This window comes from Aotus nancymaae, unplaced genomic scaffold (genome assembly GCF_030222135.1).
Source record: "Aotus nancymaae isolate 86718 unplaced genomic scaffold, 86718_ANA_hifiasm-v0.15.2.pri h1tg000064l_1, whole genome shotgun sequence".
Classification (NCBI taxonomy): Eukaryota; Metazoa; Chordata; class Mammalia; order Primates; family Aotidae; genus Aotus; species Aotus nancymaae.
In genome coordinates, this window is record NW_026988479.1 from 7,014,472 (window position 1) to 7,037,871 (window position 23,400).

Here is a 23,400-nt window from a genome sequence, read left to right on the forward strand (position 1 = left end):
TATTCCTTGATCTATTTAATATGATTTCAAAATATATATATATTTTTGAGATGGTGTCTCACTCTTGTTGCCAGGCTGGAGTGCAGTGGCACAGTTTTAGCTCACTGCAACCTCTGCCTCCTGGGTTCAAGTAATTCTACTGCCTCAGCCTTCTGAGTAGCTGGGACTACAGACAAGCGGCGCACCACCATGCCCAGCTAATTTTGTATTTTTAGTAGAGATGGGGTTTCACCATGTTGGCCAGGATGGTCTTGATCTCTTGACAAAATAATATTTTTTAAAGCACAAATGTCTTTATAGATGATTTCTACCTAAGTTTCAAGAATGAATGCTTCAAACCTTGCACACACTCTTCCAGAAAACCGAGGGAAAACCCCACTTACCAACTCATTCAATAAGCTGACAACAAAACAACAATAGGGTTGTATATAAAAAGAAAATTCACTTTGGGAGGCCGAGGCGGGTGGATCACAAAGTAGGGAGTTCGAGATTAGCGTGGCCAATATGGTAAAACCTCACCTCTACTAAAAATACAAAAATTGGCCAGGCATGGTGGTGGGCACCTGTAGTCCCAGCTACTTAGGAGGCTGAGTCAGGAGAATTGCTTGAACCTGGGAGGTGGATGTTGCAGAAAGCCGAGATCATGCCACTGCAGTCACTCCAGCCTGGGTGACAGGGCAAGATTCTGTCTCAAAATAAAAAAATAAAAAAATAAAAAGAAAGAAAAAAATTACAGATCAATCTCATTTGTGAGTATAAATGGAAAGGTCAAACACAATTTTTAGACAAAATATTATTTAAAAAGTCACATCATGGTTAAGTTGAATTATGTCAAGAATGCATGATTTGCTTTACATGAGAAACATAGAAAAAATAAGTATTTATCTCAATAGCTGTAGTAAGTTTTAATTAAATTTCAAAAATCATTTAAAAATAATAATGTAAAAAATGAACTCTCATAGACTACCTGCCTGGAACCTTAGGCTATGTGCTCAAGCACAACACTAAGTGCTTTACATGAATTAATTTATTTGCTTCACATTACCCCGTGAATGCTGGATGATTTCACTCAACTTACAGAGCATCAGCAGCAGATCCAGGGATTTGAGAGCCTTCAAGCTTTTACAATATTGAGGGCCCTCTTTAAGAATCACATAAAATGAAGTGCAGGGCCTTGGAAGGGGCTGATGCAAGTGAGGGGGCCTGAAGCCTAAGCTTCCTGAGCCAACGGGACAATCCACCCTCTGTAGGTGTTCAGGGCCTGCTGAACTCTCTAGCCTCTCTCTCCCATACCTATGTGCCTTCAGTTGGAATTCGTTGCCTTGCATATCTAGTGCCTCTACTCAGCACGTTACTACCATGCCCTGACTGTCCTTCCCACTCCCTCCTCTTGGAACATGACTCATATCCTACGACTTGGATCCAGTAGCTGCCTGTCCTCCTCTGCCTCTCCCCAAGTGAGTGTGTCCCCAGCTCATGCCCATCACATTGGGTTGGGAACTGTCTAATCATGCATATCTTCCCTAAGCAGAGTCCCCGGGCCAGGGCACTCACTGGAGATACATCTTTGTCTGGGGCAGGGATGAGGGGTTCTCAAACGGAAGTACACAGGCCCAGGCAGGAGCAGATCCACTCACTAGCCCACTCAGCCCCCACTGGGCTCAACATCATTCATATTCCTGATAAACTCAACACCTCAAAATGTTCACCCAAACCTTAGCACTTCCCAAAGACACAGGAGAGGCTCTTGGGGTAGGTTGCATCAGGCAAGGGTTCTTAGTGTCAGTGACAGCTGTTTTCTGGTCAAAGCATTCGTCTAAGCATCTCCTATGTGCCAGGCATTGTGCTAAGTTCTTTACAGGCATAATCTCATTTGTTCTTCAAAAAAAAAACTTTATTTTTCTTCCTTTTTAAAAAACATTTTTAAAGGATAAAAGCCAGGCCAGGTACAGTGGCTCATACCTGTAATCCCAGCACTTTGGGAGGCCAAGACGGGCAGATCACTTGAGGTCAGGGGTTCGAAAACCAGCCTGGCCAACGTGTTGAAACCCTGTCTCTACAAAAATACAAAAAAGTTAGCCAGATGTGATGGTGTACATCTGTAGTCCCAGCTACTAGGGAGGCTGAGGCAGGAGAATCGCTTGAACCCGGGAGGTGGAGGTTGCAGTGAGCCAAGATCTCATCACTGCACTTCAGTCTGGGTGACAGAACGAGACTCCATTTCATAAATAAATAAATAATAAAGGATAAAGTCCAGATCCTGCACAACACAACAATAACTTCGGAGGTAAGGAATGTTATGATCCCCATTTTAAAAATGAGAGAATGAGGCAAAGTGGTTTTGGCTAAAAACTGGGGCCCATGGCCAAGGAATGCCATGAAGGCTTGTTTGCCTGTTCTATAAGTGAGACAAAGTGAAGCCACAGAGGGGGATGAGGCTCTGCTCAAGGTTATATTAGCAACTGCTGGCAAAGCCACAGGAACTAAGCATCCTCCCACCTGGCTACAAGCTTTCCCCTTCACTCAGTGCCACCTTTTGGCTGAGGGCCAGCATCAGCGGGCTCATAGGCCCTGCCCTTGTCAGAGTCCTAGATACATGTACCCCCTGTTCCTCCTACTTCCCATCAGATTCCACACACTGTTGGATATCTTTCTGGAACCATTAAGGATAGGAATTCAGTCTCCACGACCTCAGCCACACCCACCTGCACAGGTCCCTCATCACCTTCATGAGGTGGAGAGGGAGGAGGAAGAAGCTCTGGGGGTAAAGGAAGGAAGAGCCTCCAGAGGTGCTCCTGAATGACTCATTGTCGGGGGTATTTGGAGAAGACTCCTGCCTCAGTGACCCCGACCACATACCCTCCCCCACCACCAAAATGTTTGGAGCTCCATGGTTCCAAACGTACACACCGGCAGCCATTTCCCGATGTCTCCAGTGTGAAGCCAGCCGTCACTGTCCAGGGCCTCCTTTGTCCTGTCTGGATCTTTCAAGTAGCCTTTGAACACATTTGGTCCTCTCACACATATCTGTGGGACAAAAAACATGGCTTCTCTCAGCCACAGCATGAGGAATGAGGAGATGGGAGGCTATCACCAGGCATATGGAGATAAGGTACACTATCCATCAGGAAAGCCACTGTGGATATGGCAGGGATGGAAACAGAGGAGGAGGAACAGCCAGCAGCCATCTGAACTGTCTCCTGTCAAGCAACATCCTCCACATCTTTCCCCCACTGCCATGGCCACCCTAGGCCTTTGTCATCTCTTCTCCCTCAGGAGCTCTCTGGCCTTGGCCACATGCTGCTCTGTGACACTTAATGGGGACTCATCACAGATATTGATGGCTGGCTGATTCTACCAGGGATGCTTCAGTCCCCTGCTCCATTAGCAGGCAGTCATTCCCACTCACTCCCATGGAATGAACAAGTACAGACCGGCTTTATCTACTCCATCTGGCCTATTTGTAAAGGGTTAAGTTTCTGCTAGGACAGTTCACAGAGCAGCAGGCCATAACACAGCTGGGGCAAAAAATGAATTTTTACAAAAGTTTGGGGCTGGGCATGATGGCTAACACCTGTAATCCCAGTGCTCTGGGAGACCAAGGCAGGAAGGATTGCTTAAGGCCAGCAGTTTAAGACCAGCCGGGGCAACATAGCAAGACCCAGGCTCTACAAAAAAATACAAAGTTATGTGGGCGTGGTGACACATGCCTGTGGGCCTCACTACTTGAGAGGCTGAAGCAGGAGAATTACTTGAGCCCAGGAGTTTGAGATTACACTGGACTACGATCACGCCACTGCACTCCAGCCTGGGTGGCAGAGCAAGGCCTTGTCTCTATTTAAAAATTAATTAATTAATTTAAAAGTCTGGGAATTCCAAATCTTGATTTAGACCACTGGCTATTGGTTGCCTCATAAACAGGAGAGGAGATGCTGAGTTGAGTCGAGTCAAATTAATCAGTACTTTAAAATGACTTTACACACAAGGCAAAAGGAATATCATTCCATCCCTACTGTTCTTGTTTGTTTTTACTCACTACATGCAGCAACCACAGACATGAATGGCTAAATCCTTGTTTACCTCTCCCTCTCCTTTGCAGGCCCAATAGTTCAGTTCCTCAACATCAACGAGCTTGATATGATTGCAGGGAAGTGGCGCCCCTACATGCCCTGGAACACCGGAGTAAGATGGTATTTGTTAGTGTTTGGATCTGTTTTAGCACTGAAGATGTTCCAAGCCCCTTAAAACCTCTGAGTGGTCAAAGTAGGGAATTATGGGTGGAAAGCAACATACTTTTAAAGGGGCAATTGTTACTGGCAAATGTTGGTAATAAAACAAAGTTCTGGAGAAAGCAAAGGCCTACCTCTGCCTGGGCATTTGTTTTACACCTGATTCTTAATGAGCAGGACAGACACACTTGGCCCAGCACCAACGTGCACAGGATCCTGGGTGGGGTAGGGTGGCACCAACGATAGGGTCAAGATTTTTGACAGTAGTGTCTACGTTAAATCATTTTCCCCATTGTCAGATCACATGTCTTGGTTTGGGGAATCATAAAATATAGCAATCATTGCTTTTTCTCTAGCCACCAGACTGTTGATTAACATGCTGGAAATCTACAAATCTTAAGCTGTGGATTCTGATTCAGTGGGTTTGGAACAGAGATTCGACATTTCTTAGAGGCACCAAGGTGATGCTGCTTCTGGTCCCATACTACATTTTGAATAAAAAAGGAATGGAAAGCTGGGATGAAGAAACGTGGCCCATGAAAATAAGACTCCAAGTTATCTTGGTTAAATTTACTATAAAGTTACATCTAAGTCATTTTCTAGTCATTGTGGTTGTTAGATAATTCACTGGCAAGTTGGAGGGTTTTAAAGCAGATGCTAGCCAAGGTCCTGAAAGAAAATTGAGCCACGTATATGAAAAATGAGGCTTTCCACCTTGGTTTCTCTTTTAAAAGAGATGTTGTCAAATCCTTAACAATAATATACAAAGATGTCTATCCTTATACACAAAAATCTTTTCAATTTTTATGCTAAGGATGAAGTGAAAAAGGTAAAAACCTCAGCAGTGCTTATACAGGAAAATGTAAAGGATGACCTGAGGGGGAAGAGATACATGTCCAAAAGGAAGGAATACATGAGGGTGGATACTGGAAGAATCTGGTCTAAAACTGGTGGGTAATCTATGGGATCCTACTATAGACCTGTTTCCCCTTTTGCTGAAAACCACTCAGCAAAAGAATCCTTCAGGATACTCACTTCTCCAAGCCTAGGACCACTCTTTGTGCTTAAGTTTGCTCAACTGCAAACTGGAAAATTTTAGGATCATGTGCACGTGAAAGAAATACGCTGTTTAATGCAATATTATTTTCAGAGTACCTTCAGATAGTCAGCAGAAACATGACAGGTGGATTTTAAATTGAAATAAATGAAATCACATTTGGCCAAGCCAAGTATAGAAGCATTTTTTCCTTAGTCCTGCCTTTTAAAACTGTAGTTGAATAAAGCCTATTTTATAAATAAATTATTTAATAACTTTGCTGCTGGCAGATCTCCTACATGAGCCACCTTTGGAGATCGTTGTTTTCTTTGTCGCAGGTTTTAGTATTTTCCTATTTCTTTTTATAGATAAATATAAGTCATGCAAAAAAGAAGTAATAGATCACAAAATACAACTCCAGGTGGAAAAATGTTTATAATATCAGGTTATTGGGTTTTTATAGATTCTCGATACTACATGGCCTTGCTTACAGTCACTTTAGAATGAAGGAAGCAAGCTATGAATTAGACATGACATGTAAAGGAGAGGCAGGTTCATAGTGGCCAGGGTACTGTTTCTTAAAGGGCCATTTTAGAAGCCCTTTGGGAACTACAGTCTCCTGTGATATCAATGTCTTGAAGGCAGCGGCAACCTCAAAAAGGAACAGCTCTCATCCACATCCTCATTTTGAGGAGATGCATCCTTCAGAGCCAATGGGAAGCAGGCCTATAGTGGGTAGCCCATGGATTACTCACCACATTTAGACCAGATTCTTCCAGTATGCTAAGGATGAATAAAAAAGGGAAAAACCTCAACAGTGTTTACTGATTCACAACAGATTCACAATGCCACAACACAGACATAACCACCATTAATGTTTTTCTTCTGTTTCCTTTGCTTTTTTCCTAAGTACCCATGCAAATTTCCTTTCCATGAGGGAGTTTTAGAGTGAGCTGCTTTTATTCCACAGTGGCTTGTGAGCCAGTTCCATATCCCATAGCCCATCCTACCTGAGGTCCAGTCCCCAGGCGTGGTGAAGGTACATCCAGCTGTGCACTCGGTTTGGCCATAACCTTCATAAACCTTCAAGCAAAACATAGAAGACACACTGTGGGCACACACCCTCCAAGAGCTGACTGGCCACCCCTTTCAGCCAGCTAACCTCCCAATGAGCATCTGACTGCTTCGTGATCAGGATGGTAGAGGGAAGGAAGTGCTCTGGAGGTAGACGACTCCAGGTGAAGCTGAACACACACAACAAACATGGCCACATTCGCTTGGAAGAAGTGCTACTTTTATCACAGACACTTAGTAGATGAGGTTATATAGTTTAGGGTAAAGATTTCTGACCTATTTTCAACCACTGAATCTAGTTTTCATCTGGATAATACAAAATAAACATCTTAAAATCTGCTCTATGTTTTATTTTGGCTCCATAAGCTATTCCCCTCCAGAACCCCACCTGTTTACATGAATACACCACATAAGAGTGTCTGCCTTTAGAAGTGGTCAGGCCATGCTGGTGTGGAATATGAGTACAGTGAATAAAGCTCAAGCCTTCTAAAACAGAAAATTGAAGCATGCACAATTATAAAAAAGATGGGTCAACTTTACTTAAAATCAGTCAGCCACAACCATGTTATGATACCCTACTATGTAGGAACTTAATAAATATGAGTTGAATGGAAAATGAAGAAATAAATTTTGACAGATAACAAAATATAATGGATCAAATAACACTGAAATGAGCTTTCTCCCTTGTTCTCCTTTCCTGGGTTGCGAGATATTTTGCAGGCTGGAGAAGGCAGGGATGCAGTATAGGTGTGGTACACATTCTCTAGCACATTGATGATCTATCTGTGGTTTGTCTGATCCCTTTGCCCTTTGCGAAAAACTTTCAAAGATCCAGATAAAAGAATTTCCCAGAGTGGATAAACCTGGGCTTTCCAGAATGTGGCAATGCCATCCTGACTTTCACTGGCTCTGAGTTTTTTCCTCCTCAGAGAAAGGAGTTTTGTCTCACAAAAATCTTGCCCCCAGGTTCTTTCTCTGAACAGTAGAGGGTATGGTAGTTTTCCTGCCCTAACGTATGTCCTACTGTTCCTAAGGAAGGACACACAATGACAATACCTGGCACCCTAGAGCTGCCCGGAGAAATCCCAGAACTGTTGGTGATGCTGGGGCTGCTCCAGTAACAATCATCCGCACACACCCACCAAGACTGGCCTGTGGGAAGAGAGAAGAGCTGTTGAAGTTTGTGATGTCTGAGATGGTGTCCAGCCCATCTCCAAGGTCCACATCCAACAATTGGGTCCTACTTGGATGCTAGGACTGGGATCAGAAAGAAGGCCTGAGGCTATATAACACACGAGCTGAGGAAATTTCTTCCCCTTCCTAATGATAAACACAATCATTAGCTCTGCAACTCAATCCACCATATGACCAATTCTTTTATGCCTTTTGAGGTAAGTACCATTAGTCTGGGTGGCATTCTATAATATTGGTTCTTCTCCCTTCCTTAAAATACACAGCTGCTCCCTCACCCTCCCATCATTGATTGACAAGAATCCAAAACAATTACTTAGGACAATTTATTCCAATTTCCATTATAATGGCATTGCCTTTTTTCATGTATAAATCAATACCATGCTTTATTTACCATGTACTGCTAAGGACAAAGAATACTTGAAACACTTTGTTTATGTAAGTTGAGTCAAGATATTTTAAATATTAATTTTCATAACTAAAAATAGAGTAGCAAGAAAAAAATGAATAATGCTACTAATTAACTACAGATTCCTTGGGTAATGCAGAGCTTGAAAATTTTGTGGAGGTACAGAAACAAGTAATGCAAGATTGGCCTGCTGTGGGAGACGTTAAAGGGACAGAACCCAGGAAAGAAAAGGATTTTGAACCATTTGGCTAGAACCACGCTGCTGGAAAGCCACCATGGCCAGGATTACAGGGAGGGGCAAGAGAACCTGCAGGACCCAGGAGCTTCTCAGTGGCACACTGAGCTGAGTACTCAAGGGCAAAGCCACCCTGTTGCCTGTGGAGATCAAGGGATCTACTATCCAGAGTAGGTTTTCTTCTTGCTCATCTCAAATGTAACAAATCTCCAAAAATCAAAAATGTCTAAGTTTAACATTTCAATTGTAGCTGAAGCTTTGATTTCATGAGCAAATGAGCTATTATTTCACACGATTACAGGGCGCTGGGATGAATTTCTCCAGTTCTCCTGTAAGGTCACCCTTTGGATACTTAGGTGTCATCTATAATCACTTGTTCATCTTTTTACCTGAATCTTATTAAAGAAGAGTTCATCCCAGATACTATCATTCCTGATGATTCCACTCCGGACCTCGGCTTGCTTACGCTTTGCTGCAAACTCCAGGAGCCAGCGCTTTAATGGTGTGTTTGCCTGGCTGAAGATCTGAGGAACACAAGTTGGAAGTAGCCATCAGGGCCTGAATGTCTCACTTCTAGACATATCCCCCAGGAATTAGGCCCAGACTGGCCAGCAGAGAAGCCATGTTCCCTTTTGCCCCTGCAGAAGGTCACTGTATGTGTGACCTTGAGCTGAAGGTTAACATTGCCTTGCCTGAAAGGCATGCTATGAAGGTGGAAGTTCCTGAAAAAAAAATCTCCCCCACAGGGGTTTTTGAAGAATAGGAAGAAAACAGGAGAAGGAAGAATGAGAAAGAGTCAGGAACTACAAGAGAGGAGACAAGTTCCAGGACCTAGCAGCAGACGCATTAAAAGCCGGCCTGGGGCTCCAGACCCTGTCCAAACAAGCAAATATGGAGCCCCTCAGCTCCGCTGGAGACTCCCTGCAGAACCCACCTTGTCGTACATCCGGTTCAGCAGTCGTGGCACCACAGGGAAGATGGTGGGGCATAGAGCCTTCATGTCATCTGAGAGGAGGCGGATGTCTCCCTGGAAGAAGCCAACGCGCCCTCCATGGCAATAGACGACAGACTGGAAGGAGAGGACAGGAAGGGAGGAGTCCCTTAGGGTGATCACTCCTGGCTATAGTCCAAAGCTGTCCAAAGTGCTGCCCTACATGGAGGGCACCCATGACTCCCTGACCCAGCTCTGGCTGCTGCCATGAGACACTGAAGAACGCAATCTGAAGTGACCCAACCCCCACCTCCCGCTAAGTCCCACTCAGACTCAGGGAGATAAAGCAGGAGAAGGTATGGAATCCTGAGCCTCTGGAAGATGCCAAAGCAGCCATTTTCACTGGCATCTGCCCCCTCACCTACTCCCAAACCCTGGACATGGGCCTCCCTGGGGACTCAGGTCTCTGAGATGTACTACAGCCTATTAATGGGTCTGCTCCCAGTCTTAGAGTCCTTGGATTTCCCCAGGGAATTCTGGGAAGGTGTGTAGACCCTGTGAGTACTGAAGATGCTGCTGAAGTTGGCTGTGGGTGCTTTTTAGTGGGAGGCCAAGGGGGAGCCCCTGGCTAGTTCCTAATGGGACTAGAAGTACACCAGGGCCTTATATATGCTCCTTTCTTTCTTGCTTATAGCAACCCTATAAGGGAAGTGGTATCCCTACAGGTGAGGAACACAAAGATCAGAGAGGTAACATGACTTGCCCAGGGTTACAAAACTAATTTACAGTAATTGCTGGCATTGAATCCAGGTACAGAAGGCTAGAAAATATGCTTTCCAGATGCCAGAGCCTTACCTGCACTATTATATAAGACCTCCCCCAAAGCAAAATGGGAAAGGCCTAGAAGACACAGTTTATTCATAGGCTGGTCCCTTGAGTGATACATATATGGAGAATTCCTTGCCTCTATAATCACATGTGGATTCCTCCTCCCACTCCCTCTGTACTTCCACAAGGCCTGTCTCAGGGCCAGCCTAAGGCCAGACCCCATCTGCAGCCTGAAGAGCCAAGCCAGTTTCATTCCCCGACTTTATTCTTTTGTTTTCTCTTTCAGGAGTTTGTAAATTGTGAAAGTTATGGAACATAAGTGTTTTGGCCATAAATGGAGCTGTAGTTCACAGAGCTTGAATGGTAAAGCACTTCTGCAAACCTGCAATGCTCTCTGAGAATATGCTATCAGCTGGGATCTCTCTCAGCTGAGTGTGTCCATGGGTAAGGCAGGGCAGGCCTGGGGGCTTCCCTGGAACAATGCTCCCAGGAGGGACAAGCTGGGTGGCTAAGGTCCTCTAAGCCCTCTGACCCCTGTGGTACCTTCTGAGGACAGGGCAGTTTGGTCCTACTTCATGCCACCAGTGACAAGTGACACCTGCTAGGGTTATGGGTTCTAGGCACAGACTGTGCCTCCCTGATGCCAGGGCCTTACCTGCACCATTCGCTCAAACATGTGTGCTAAAGGCAAATAGGAAATGTGCACATCCGCACAAGTGGGAGCCCACTGACTCTGTAAGAAAAAAGAAGGAGCCCAGGCAAGGCCCGGTCAGTCAGGTGGGTGTCTTACCTGGATTACTCTCTCAAACATGTGAGCCAGAGGCAGGAAGGAGATGAGCACATCGTCCTGTCTCGGAAAGATCACTTTCTGCAGGTGACGGGCATGGGAGACAGAAAGGAAAGAAACACTGACAGAAAGACGACAAGAGAATCATAAAACAATAAAGAGAAAATGGTCCTGGAGGGCAAACAGGAAGAGGGGGAGGGGAATGGGGGCGGTGAGGACAGAGAGAGGGGTGAGATGAAAGAGAGAAGAAATAAGGGAGAGAGGGAGAGAAAGAGGGAAGGGAAGGTGCAGAAAGAAGAGAGAGACAGAGAGACAAGGCAGCATAGGAAGCGGAGTGTTAGGTCGCAGCGCCAGTGGGTCTAGGTTATCTGCAGAAGCAAAGAGCCAAATGAAGCACACAGAAACCAGCAGAGCGGGCTCTGCAGGGAAGTCTCCTCTCGGAGGGCTTGCCTCTCACTTGCAGTCAGTCGGCACCAGCCCGGCTCTCTCCCCTGCCTCCCCACACCTGCAGGACCTGCCCCACACCCCATTTCCCCAGGCTCCCCAGGCCACCTGGGCAGGGATTCAGGAGGGATTGGCTAGTCAGCACTTTCTAGTTCTTGCAGAGAAAGGGGCCCAGAGACTCCTAAGTCTATGCACCTGTGGCGGAGTACGAGCCGCAGCCAGAGGAGGAGACAAGGCCAAACCCAAACAGTGGCTGAACCTGGGCTTACAAGCCATCCCTGGAACCAGGGCCTTAAATGGGAATGCTGACAGAGAGCCCTGCTGCACCCTGTCAGCAAAGGGACGGCCCAGGCCACATCTTACAGTTGTCTTACAGACCCTAGGGACAGGGGCTACTCCAGCCGGGGGAGCCCTCCACAAGGCTTGGGCTCTGGGTGGGCTGTGCCTGCAGGCGCTCTCCTCTGCTGGACTTCCCTGCTCTCCACCCCTTTGCAGAGGCCTTCACTCTCCTGTGCTGGCTTTTGGGCCAGTTTGGGCAAACCTTGGCTCCCGATCTAGGCTCAGCCGCCAACTGTCTCTCACAGTTCTCTACTAAAATATGTTATGTGTTTGGGGCACACGCTCCATAATGTCATCTCCCATGAACATGGAGACTGATTTTCTCCATAGTGGAGAAAAAGCCTAACTTTTTTGAAAAGATGTATTCCTTTATACTGAAGGAAACTACAGGACATACTCACCCCTCGTGGGAAAAGTCCTCCTTTGTTAGCCGGTTATAAAATGCTAACATGCTTTGGTCAGGCCAAGGTATCAAAGCTTTTTTGATATTAGATTTACCTTTAAGTACAGCCTTATAAATTAGCAGTTGCCGTTGTTTCTCAGACTCTAGTAGTCCTTAAACACAAAATGACTGAATTAAACCCTTACCTATTCGAAAAACAAGTTATTAAGGATTACTTTCTAAATAAAGGTACACACAAAACCATAGATATATCAATTTTTGAAGTTAGAAATGAAAAACAGATTTGCATGCTTTTCTTTCTGGGATCTTAGTGCTCCCAGAAATCAACTGAATATTTGTCAAGTCTGGATCATTTCCGTATTTGGAGTTAAAAGTGATGGTAAGAGTGGGATTGCTCTAATGAGAACAGAAACTCTTGCCTGTGAATGGCAGCCCAGATTATATCAGGAAAACAAACAAACAAATAAAAAAAAATCTTCTGAGGCTTGAGACTGTCCTCAAGAGACACCTGCAACAGTAATTCTACTTTATTCACCTCTGTCACTTTCAGAAAGCCTGAGAAATCAGCCACCACGTTCCCATGGGTGAGCATCGCACCTTTTGGGTTCCCTATAAAAAGAAAGCAAGAAGCCAAATTAGTTGAAAACTCAAGGGCCACTTCTTGAGAACAGTGTCCAAGGTGGCAGTCCCAGACACCCAGGATGCCCATCCAAGCCTCTGGCCTTTGTCTTCAGCCACCTTTAGACACACAGGCAGATGAATGCTGCCTCAAGGACCGTCATCCTATAGACATAGCCCACCATTAGGCTCCCAGCAGCATGGGACCAGGAGGGAGGTGACAAGGCTGCATAGGTGGGGTGTCTCAAGGTTTGTTGGGTCAACTGCTTGTGGTCTGCACCGTATCCTTTCCCATCTCCCTTCAGAAGCACAGGCTCTCGGCCCTCAGTTCCCTTATGTGCAGCAAGGGCTCTGTACTGCTCCCTGGGCTTGAGTGGGGCTGGTTTCCTGAGTCTAGCAGCCAACTCTGATGGATTTGCTTCTCTGCTGCATTTGGCACCTGGAAAGGCCCCAGGTTCAGGCCAGGCTGGAGGTCCAGAGGGCTGGGCAGCCCTTCCTGCCTGCTCCTTGGCAGAGCTGGGACACAGATATTCTTGCTTTATTTTGATATAACATTTCACTACTGCTCATGAGGCCTGGTTCTCCAGGCCCTTAAGAAAGCCAGGAACTACTAGGATGACTCAGATGGCAGAGGCCACTAGGGATCCCAGGCACAGCAGGCTGGGAAGGAAGGTCAGCTTGGCTACCATTTCCTGTTGGGGTGGATACAACCCCAAAGCTCCTGCCAGACAGATCTGACAGGCTCAAGTCCTAGCCTTGCCACTCATGGCCAGCATAACACTGGCAAGTCATCGTTCCTCTGTTTCCTTACCTGTAAGATAGGGACAGTAATGCCCACCTCATAGGCTTCTATAAGATCTAAAGATATAATCCAGGTACAAAAGATGTTAGTTTCCACTGAGGCAGCCAAAGATGTTAAATTAGACGTTTCCATGGAGGCAGCAGATACAATAGCTGCAAAACTGGCAAGTGAGGGGCCAGACTACATTCAGAATTTACCCAGGAAACATCAAATAATCCAACATGTTAACTTTGCAACCCTCACCCTGAATAAGGCAATAAAAGGGCTGAGTAGAGACTAAGAGAGTGTTGTACTCAATGCTCCTGAATTACTCACTTTAAAATGGTAGATTTTATGCTACGTAAAATTTGCCTCAATGAGAAGGTAGCGGGGGAGGGAGAGAGAGAGAGAGAGAGAGAAATGAATTTTTTTTCTTTGGAGAGAGCTACACGGAGTCCTACAGCCCATCAAAAGGGGAAGAACGAAGGGTCCTCTCTCCCAATCCCAACCTAACACCCAAGCTAACTCAGCCCTTAATGAGATCACTCGAAGACCCTGATTGTGCTCCCTGCAGCTACGAGACCCAATGAGAAAGGTGAATTAAGACTGTGGTTGTAAAAAAAAAAAAAAATTAATCCCAGGGAGTCTGGATATGGAGTCTGCAGAAGGAACATCAGTCTCAGAGAGCAGTGGTGGGAATGGTGGGATGCAGGAAATCTTATCCACAAGACCAGTTTGCCAGGGCAAAAGGACCATCGCCCATCAGGGGAAACAATCAAGTGTACATGACAGGCAGAAGCTGAAGTGGAGCAGACAGCAGACAACCCAAGGAAGGGCACCACCTAAATCAAGAGAGCTCATGAAGGCAGCCATCAAGCAGAGGGAGTTTTAGACGTTTGCCCAACACCATCTTCCAACTTTCATATTCCTTTTATTTATTCTCCTACCCCACTGCAAACCTGGTAAGAGAAGGCAGAAACCTCTGTTAGCAAGCTGGGGGAGAAGGAGAAACATCAGAGAACAGAAGAGAGGAGGACCGTGCCCTCCTTACCAAGCCTGCAGCCAGCCCTCACTGGGGAGAGGGGGGAGTCTCAGTGAAGTGTACTAATTCCTTTTTTGTTATTCTGAATTAAGACTATGTTTGTGACTTGCAATGTCCACGAGACTTTTTATTACCTGAGAGTGACCAGAAAAAGCAAGAGATGCCTGCATTTTTATCCAGGAGCAGAAAAAAAAATCTACCACCACAGCGCAAATTTAAAGGCACGAATGGAGACAAAAATAAAGTTGCTCTCATAATTATATCCCAGGAGGCCTACTTGTTCAACTTACTGGCGACCCATTTGTCAGAGATAAGAGCATCAGGCATGGCCCAATCTTTGAGTTCAAGAGACGGACACATCTGTTTAACTGCAATGTATGGTGGACAGGATTTTAACCTGCGCTCTGGCACTTCTACCCATATTGCAAATCACAGAGGTGATTCTGGGGACACAGAAGATTATGACATGATTTAAAAAGCTATATTTCTCTAATAAATAGCTGTCAACATATCTTCTTTTTGAAAAGAAAAAGTGCCATAGGGTCTAATTTTATCTCTGCCTATCCTTCTTTCATCCTAACATCTTTCCTCAAACCCAGGCCCAGATTAAGAAATTTCCAAGTTGTCCCTTATATACAAATCCCACAGAGTACCTGGGCCCACAGAGTATTCCAAGTGTCACCTGGCAATTTCTTCCCATTGACTCTCAGGTTCTGGAAATTTCTAAGGAATATCTCCCAAACACTAGGTATGAAATCAGAGATGTTATGAAATAGAGTCCCGTGCTATGGAGCTTTGGATTTGCAAGTTTGGCTGACTTGTTCATCCTTGATAGAACTCAGGGTGAATGGTGTAAGACTCTCAAGAGAAAGCTGTCTTCATTGATAAAAAACAATTCTAAAGCCTCCATTCAGTTCGAGCCAAAACACATACAACAGCAGTAGTTATTCAATTCCACTTGGTTAGATAAGCCCTTTCCTTCTCCAACATGATGAGAAAAGTTCATGTCCTTTAGTTTTCTCATGGATATGAATGCCATTTTATACATGTCTAATGGCCTATAGAATTTTAAAACATTCCCAGACATGCCCAAATTATTTCTTTAAGTCATCTCTACATGTGGTCCCAAAGGATGAAGGAGAAGTGAATGTTGGCAACAAATTCTGGGGGAAGATTGAAATGTTGCAGAATCGAATTGCAGAATTTTCCCTGGTTTTCTCATTTTCTGGTGCAATGTCAGTAAGAGATGCTGGCTACCCAGGCCACCGATGTCTCAGTAGTATGAGACCTACTGTCTATTTCCCATCGTCCACTCATAAGCTGACCATTCTTGTATTTAATTTTCTCTCCAGCCACTGAAGAAAAGCTCTCCAAGTTTTAGATTCTGCCAATGACATTTTGGCTTTGGTCAGTGTTCCTGGGCAGGCCTCCCATGGCTATTATGTAGAAAGGCATTTCGCTGGGTGACGATCTGCCCTGGTTGGATGTTGGCTCCAAGTGAGAACAGCTGTGGATGAAGTTGAGCTCAAGGTTTCTCTTGCAGGGGTGGAAATGGGTTTGGGAACAGTTCTGGGCCACACAGCTGGGAGCTTCTGGCTGCTTGTTTCTGCTTTAAACAGTCAAAGGTGGGTTATAATAGTTACTGGTGATTAAAATTCCCTGGAAGTTTCATGATGCAGGTAGAGTGTTCAGCTTCCTGATAAAGGCTCTCACATCTTTCGGTCTGAGTCTTACTTTTATCAATCCTATAGCCACCCATTTTTCAAAAATCAAGACTTGAGGGCCAGTATGAATAGAAATAACAACTATGGTAGTAGCCAAGTACTCAACACCCACTAATGTGGCACTATGCTGGGCATTTCATCCATGGGAACTCAATTATTTCTTGAAACAACCCTAAGCAGTAAGTTAAATGTATTCATCTAATAGCCAAGAAAACAAGCTTAAGAGAGGTTAAGTAGGCCGGGCGCGGTGACTCACGCCTGTAATCCCAGCACTTTGGGAGGCCAAGGTGGGTGGATCACAAGGTCAGGAGTTCAAGACCAGCCTGGCCAACATGGTGAAACCCCATCTCTACTAAAAAGTAATCCCAGCTACTTGGGAGGCTGAGGCAGGAGAATCGCTTGAACTTGGGGAACAGAGGTTGCAGTGAGCCAAGATCATGCCACTGCACTCCAGCCTGGGCGACAAAGGGAGACTCTGTCTCAAAAAAAAAAAAAAAAAAAAGGAGAGAGAGAGAGGTCAAGTAATAATGCTAAGACGTAATTTTGTGTCTACAGTCATACAAGTCTTGCACCAAATAGCGCAAAACCAATAGGTCATGGTGAACATTTTCCCCAGAAAGCCTACTTCTTAGTAGCCACAGTTCTGGAGCTGATGGGCATTTACATGCTCAGCTAAATGACTGCAGATGCCTGCGGGGCTTTCATGGGCATCCTCAGTTAGAACAGAAGGGATGCCCCAATTTGAATGGCCTCCAGCCCCTCAGCCTCCCAGCCCCACAGCCAGTGCTTAGAATTGATCCAGCCAGCTCCCCCATGCTTTGAGCCTCTTCCGTATAACTCCAGACATATGGCCCTTCCCCTCCTATCTTCCCTCTCATCTCTCCCTCCCATGCTGACTCCTGTGTCCCTTGCTTCAGTCACTCTCCTGTCAAGTGCTTCAGCTCTTGGGCCTCCCCCAGGATCCCACCCTGAAAACTGCACCAAGCCAATCCAGCTGCCAATCTTCTACCCCCTCTAAAACACAGCCCCCGAGGTGCAGAGCCTCTGTCCCAGAGGGGCTCTCTACCCAGAAACTGTCACACATGCCCCCTTTAGACTCCTCTCACCCTCAGCTGGGACCCTGACTTCCACTCCACAGAAGAGGCAGAAGCCATCAGAGGACTCTCTGCATCTTCCTGGCCTCCCAGACTCTGCTCTTATCCCTTCTTCCTAGCAGGGCCATCTCCTCCCTAGTGCTTCGAGGCCTCCTCTCTCCCCCACTCACACCAAAGCTTCGGGAGCTCTGCTCCTTGAGCATCCTCTTCCTTTCCTCTGTTTCTAGTGGTCCCTTCTTAGCCGTAAGAAACATTTCCACAAGAGCAAAAATCTCCCCCAAAGTCCTTGGCCCCTCCACCTGTCAGTCTTGCTCTCTGCCATACCTTCACAGTCAACTATAAAAAAAACAAACACCAACTTTCTCTTCAAGTATAACACACATGGAAAAGTACCCAAATAAGCATAAAGCTCAATGGAGTTTTCCGAAGTGAACTCGGCTGTACAGCCAGCACCCAGATCAAGAACATCACCAGCATCCCAGATGCTTCCTTAAAACCCTTCCAGGGTGCCATTATCCCAGAAGGTGCTCCCTATCCTGATTTGTAAAACCACAGGGTAGTTTATCATGTTTTATAATTTTATATGAAAGAAATCATACAATCTTTTGTGCCTGGTTTATTTTGCTCAACATTGTGGCATAATGTTCTGTTGTAAGCAAATAAGCATTTGAGTTGTTTCCAGATTTTGACTATTAGAAACAGTGTTGCTATGACCATGATGGAGCATGCCTTTTGGTGGCACAGCCAAGCTTCCTGAAAGAAATGCGCCCATGCTTGGACTGAATTGACATCTTCACTTCCCGTTCGCTCCTCAGTCCACAGCAACCAGCCTCTCCTCCACCCCACGCCCCAGGACCAGCCTTTGTCAAGAGCAACGGCAGGTCATTTCCTGGTGACATACTCCAGTTACAACTTAGCCACAGACGATGCTGACAAATCCTGTACTCCTCTAGCCTATCCAGCCACTCCTACCTGGTCTCCTTTGGGAACTCCTGTCCCATCATCTCCCTCATGCTCATGCCCTCAGGCCTTGCCCCAGGCCCTCTCTTTTCCTCTCAACACTCCCTCAAAGCAGCGTGTTCTGTGCTGCCACCAGGTCTCCGGACATGCTCTTTCCTCTGCCGGGAATGCCCTTCCCTGGCTTCTGCAGCTACTGATCCTTCAGGACTCTGCTTAGACTGACTTCCTTCGGGAATCCTTTCTGTCCTGCTGTACTGACCTCTCGGTGGCTGGGTACCCCATGCACCAGGCATGCAGACCTCAAGGCAGTGACCACGTTGTATTGTAACTGCCCGATGGTATGAGCTAGGAGCTCATGGGTGCAGACCTATGTTTTCTCCATCCCTATGTCCTCAGCCCATAATGCTGGGTCTGATGCATAGTGGGTACTCACAAAAATGAGCTGTATGAATGAATATAAATGAATGAGAAAAAGAGTGCTAAAACCACATAGACTGGAAGAGTGTGTTTTAAAAGACCACAGTATTTTCTTCACTGGGAAGATAAGGTACATGAACTCATAATGATAAAACATCCTATCATTCAAGGGACCCGATTTCCCAAACTGGGCTGTGTTATACCCACATATTATCTTTTTTCAGAGGTGGAAGTGGATTCAGATTCCAGTCCAGCTAACAGTTATTTTGAAATGAACAGCAAACCATATGTCCACCCCTCAGCCATCACTGGATACAGACAGACCACAAGCTCTCACCTCCTCCCAGGCCTTCTTGGCCTGAACAGGGCTTCAAAGCCCTGACTTATTCTAGGGATTGCCACAGATCTTTCCACTGCATGCTAAGAAGGAAATCTTCTCGGAATGATTCCACCAGAATCATGGGCCAAGTGTCAGGATCAGATCATATTTTTCATCTTTCCCCAAGAAAAGAACATGGCCCTTGATAAGGCTGGGAGCCAGGACATTCAGCTTACATTTAAGGGAAGCTGTATCTGGGCTGTGATGCTAAAGACACACAAAGCTGATGTGCCTGACGAGAGAATGAGTACAAGAGGCACAGCACAGGCTTAGCCTAAAGCCAAGGAAATCCAAGTGCACAGCCAGGCGGGGTGATATCAGGCCAGGGCTCTGCTCCCTCCCCCAGCTCTGCCCAGGCACCAGCCATAGCTTTGGAGTGGGAGGTCTGGGAAAGCAAATCACAGCCTGTGTTTCAAGCCCCATATATTCTGCTTCCATCACACAGAGCTTGAGCAGGATGGCTCAGCTTTTTACAGTCTGGAAAAGCACTGGACATGATGTCTGCCCTCCCCAGCCAGGGAACAGAACACTTCTGTATCATGAAGTTCTTTTTCAGATCCAAGGGCAATGTCTGTGACCAAGTGACCTGTTAAAAGCCTGAAGGCACACTTCGAAGGCAGGTCTAAAGGTAAGGCCATAGCAGCGACCTGCTCTCCAAAACCATGTCACCAAAAATTCACACGGTAAAACTCAGGACACACACCCATGTGTTTACTTATTTTCTGGCTGCTTTAGCACTACAACAGCAGCATTTAGTCACTGCAATAAGGAGCATATATGGCCTGAAAAAAACAAACAAAAACCTCAAGACAAAAAGACATTGCAAAATGCTATTTAAAAAGCAACATAAACCTGAAGGTGCATTTCTGAATTCTTGGTTGGCTCTGGATGTCAGCTCCTGGAGAGGAAGGGCTGTGTTGTTACTTTTCTGACAGGGTTTAGTATAGTGCAAGTCCTTGAACCCATGTGAGTTAATGGTAAAAATCTATCTCTATTCAATAAAGCACATTTATCATGATCCACTGACATGAATAATCCTGCTTGTAGGGTTGGTCACTGGTCTGCCAAATGTCTTTGAGGCTACATCTGTGGAAGGCATGCAGAGCCCCAATTCACTGCCCACCGCGAGTTGTCATCAAGATGGGCCTATCCTCGGTCTGGAAAAAGAAGGCTGGAGACTTCCTGCCCATTCAGGGCAAGGCAAGCGACATCCGCGTCATCAGATGAGATGAAAAAGCAGCACTGGGAAGGGCACTGGCCTTGGAATTACAAGAGCAGGGCATAAGTACTGGTGCTTCCACTTGCTGGTGATGTCCCCTTGGAGCAGGCTTGGTGACAATCCTGCTCACTTCACAGGCTGTGCTGAGGCCCCAGTGGTGCAGAGAGAGGGTGGACAGTGTGCTATAGAAATGGAGAGGTTTGTGCCTGTGCTGTGTCCTCTTGTGCATTCTGCCTCCTTTAGGAAGCCTTCTTTGATTATTCCTGTCACTGCTGATATGTGTGCTCCTCTGTCAACTCCAAGCACAGAGGGTGTAATTTCTGCTTGTGTCCCCTGCCTGACAGCCTTGCTCACAGGACACCAGCCCCAGCCTGCAGAGCATCTGCATTGCCCTTTCACACACTGTCCCATCTCCCACTTGTCACCTTTGGCCATCCTCACGGCAGATGAGAAATTGGGGACACTGGTGGCAAAGAAGTTAAATGACTGGCTCATAGTCCCCCAGCAAGCAGTGGAGGTGGGACTCAAACCAAGGCTCTCAGACGCCAAACCTCACAGTCTTTCCCCAGTCCCTGACACAAAGGCCAGGCAGGGGCAGAAAGCAAGGGAGTGAGAGCTGTTTCCCAGAGAGAAATGACCCCAGTGAGAAAGAAGCCTCCCTCAGCACATGATCCAGCTGCCCATGACTCTACTGACTCAAATCTGGGAGGAGCCAAGCCCTCACCCTGGACCTCCCAATTCACACGTCCACCTGCACCTGGCCACTCCTATGCTGGGCACTGGGAGGTGCAAGAGGGACCCAATGTCTGGAGCCAGGCATCAGACAAGGCTCAGCCCATTTCAAACAGGGCATCAAAGACTCCAGCAGTCACTTGCTAGGCCACCAGGGAAGGGTGCAGGTAGCCGTGGCTGGGAATCTGCATGCCTCTGCTTACCTGTTGTGCCGCTTGTGAAACACACAATGGAGAGGTCATCAGGCTGCGGGGGCTGCAGGGGTGAGAAGAGGAGTGTGTTAGGGAGACCCAGTGTGGCCAGCCAGCACCCCCGATACCTGGGCTCCCCCTCCAGCCAGGCCCCTGTGTGTGCTGTATGTGGGTATGGGCATGTGTTGGGCATGCATGCATGCCTCTGTGTACCGTGCTCAGAAAGGTGGGCAGGAGAGCACTCAGGAAAAAGAAAAAGAAGCTGAGGAAACCAAACTGGGGTGTGAACACTGCTCTGTCCCACCAACCTCACATCGGGTCCCACTGCCTCCCCCACTTAAGCCTGGACTGAATTCTCCTAGGTGGGATTGGGCTTCAGTGGCCACATCTCAGCCTCTATCAAAGCTCTGACCTTTCTAGGGGATGTGACCCAGTTCCCTCCCTCCTTCCTTCCCATTTTCTCCCAAGTATCTGGGATTAGGCTTGGGAGCATGTGTGGCTTGGGCACTGAGCTGCCCACTGTGTCACCAAGGCTACTCTGCACCAGCCCTTGCCCTGCCACTGGGCACACAGTCTGGGGTCACCTGGAGGAGCCCACCAAGTCTGCTTGCATGTAGAGGATGGCTTCCCAGAAGAGGTGACAGTTGAGATGAGATGGAAGGGCAAGCAGGATTTCTCCAGATGAAGTGAGGGTGGGCGTTTTGGGGAGAAGAACCAGCCTGGGCACAGGCACAGAGGCACAAGAGACAAAGGGGGCTCAGGGATGGGAAAGTGGTTCTCTAAGGCTGAGGCCTGATGTGTGAGAGGTGGACAAACACCAGGGGCTACCCATGCAGCACCCTGGGAAGCAGGGGGTGACCTGCTCAGGCCTGTGTGAAGGGAGAGGGAAGGACTAAGCTGGAGGGAGGCCAGGAGGTCAGATGACTTTTAGAAAGTTGAAAACCTCTACATGACCCATCCCGGGGGCCGTTGTCCTCACTGTGGCTCAACCCCAGAAAGTATCACATGGGAATGATGCACAGAAAAGTTCACAAAGCAAAGATGAACAAAGACAGCAGATGCCACAGGCCATTTGCCCCGAGAGTCTATTTCTGGTTCTATTACTGCTTCTGTCTACCACATCTTCTGGAGAGTTCACCATATCCATAGGGAGAAAATAAGACTTCCCAAAGAAGTTACCTGAAGAATCAAGGGTAGCTAGGATTGGCAGCTCTTTTCTCTCCCTCCCAAATACCTGACTCCTGTTCCAGGTCTTTCCCTGGGCCTTCAGCCCACAGAAGTCCTGGATATTCAAGTGGGCATTTCCTGAGTTGCACACAGGAGTTGCTTATTAACACAGAGGTGCTTGTCTGTGCACAGTCAGGGACTCTAAGGACAAGCTCTGCACACCATCTCGCAAAATAAAGACCTGCAGGTGGATTAGCTTACCACAGGAACATGGTGATTCTCTTGGCCACAGTCCTGAAAGAAGAAAATGCTGTTTTTAAATGCTCAAAATTTCTCTTTCTCCCCCGCCTCCACACACACACCAGAATAAAAAGCTCAGTAGGCCTCACTCCTGCACCCAGCCCAGAATTTAAGATACCAAAGAGGGCACTGAGGTGGTCATGGCAGACATGACCTCAGTGGCCTCTTCTCAGACAGACATCTAGGCCTGAGGCTCCTGGGAGAGAGGGAGGGTGACTAGAGGTTCTAGGCCACCCCACATATTAAAGACAGGGAGCCTGAACCCCAGGGAGAGGCTAAGCATAGTACGCAAGCCAACTGTACAATGGCACTCCGGGTGTGAGCATGCTGGGCTTAAGGTGCCCTTGGCATGGCTGGGCACATGCTCAGGACGAAGCAGCTGGGTGGACTAGGTTTCTGAATGAGCAGTCAGTGCAGGCGGGACAGGCGGGGGCTGCCAGTGTAGGTCAGCTGCCAGTGCCAGGGAGGGGTACAATGCACAGACATTACCAGTACAGTGGGGAGCATGCAGGGAGGCAGGAGGAGAAGGAGGACCCAGGGCCTAGATCCAGTAGGGCATAGTGGGGGATCAGCTGCTACTGAGGCCTTGGCGGCCAGGATGTACTGCGTCATCCCAGCAGACCACAAGCTGTCATCAACCTGATGTCTCTGGGGAGGCCGGGCACAGAAAAATCACTTCTTCTGGCTGCTGGGGGTTTAGGTCATGTTTGCAAGAACCTCTCCTAGACTCCTGGACTTACGTCTGCAGTCCTCAGACAAAGACAGGCTGGGGCTAGCTGAAAATGAGGATGCTCCAGAGGCCATGTGAGTACCTCTGGGGTAAGCTGGCACCACGGTCCACCAGTCAGCACCTAGAGTAAGGCCGGTTAT

The 23,400-nt window shown here is 47.1% G+C and overlaps 1 protein-coding gene across 6 annotated transcripts in view; it reads right to left on the reverse strand.

Moving 5' to 3' along the window:
• ACSL6 (acyl-CoA synthetase long chain family member 6) overlaps window positions 1-23,400 on the reverse strand; it is a 61,271-nt gene that overhangs the window by 14,477 nt on the left and 23,394 nt on the right. For 4 of the 6 annotated variants that reach the window (XM_012446087.2, XM_012446487.3, XM_012446416.2 and 1 more), the window contains exons 8-17: window positions 22,492-22,524; window positions 21,076-21,127; window positions 12,442-12,515; window positions 10,724-10,801; window positions 9,109-9,243; window positions 8,564-8,698; window positions 7,396-7,491; window positions 6,276-6,348; window positions 4,081-4,169; window positions 2,911-3,027 (exon numbers count right to left, since the gene is read on the reverse strand). In XM_012446087.2, the coding sequence (XP_012301510.1) occupies window positions 2,911-3,027; window positions 4,081-4,169; window positions 6,276-6,348; window positions 7,396-7,491; window positions 8,564-8,698; window positions 9,109-9,243; window positions 10,724-10,801; window positions 12,442-12,515; window positions 21,076-21,127; window positions 22,492-22,524 (882 nt within the window). Of the gene's footprint in view, window positions 1-2,910; window positions 3,028-4,080; window positions 4,170-6,275; window positions 6,349-7,395; window positions 7,492-8,563; window positions 8,699-9,108; window positions 9,244-10,588; window positions 10,667-10,723; window positions 10,802-12,441; window positions 12,516-21,075; window positions 21,128-22,491; window positions 22,525-23,400 lie in introns of all 6 variants that reach the window. The other 2 variants (XM_064366295.1, XM_012446263.2) reach the window with 2 other exon arrangements.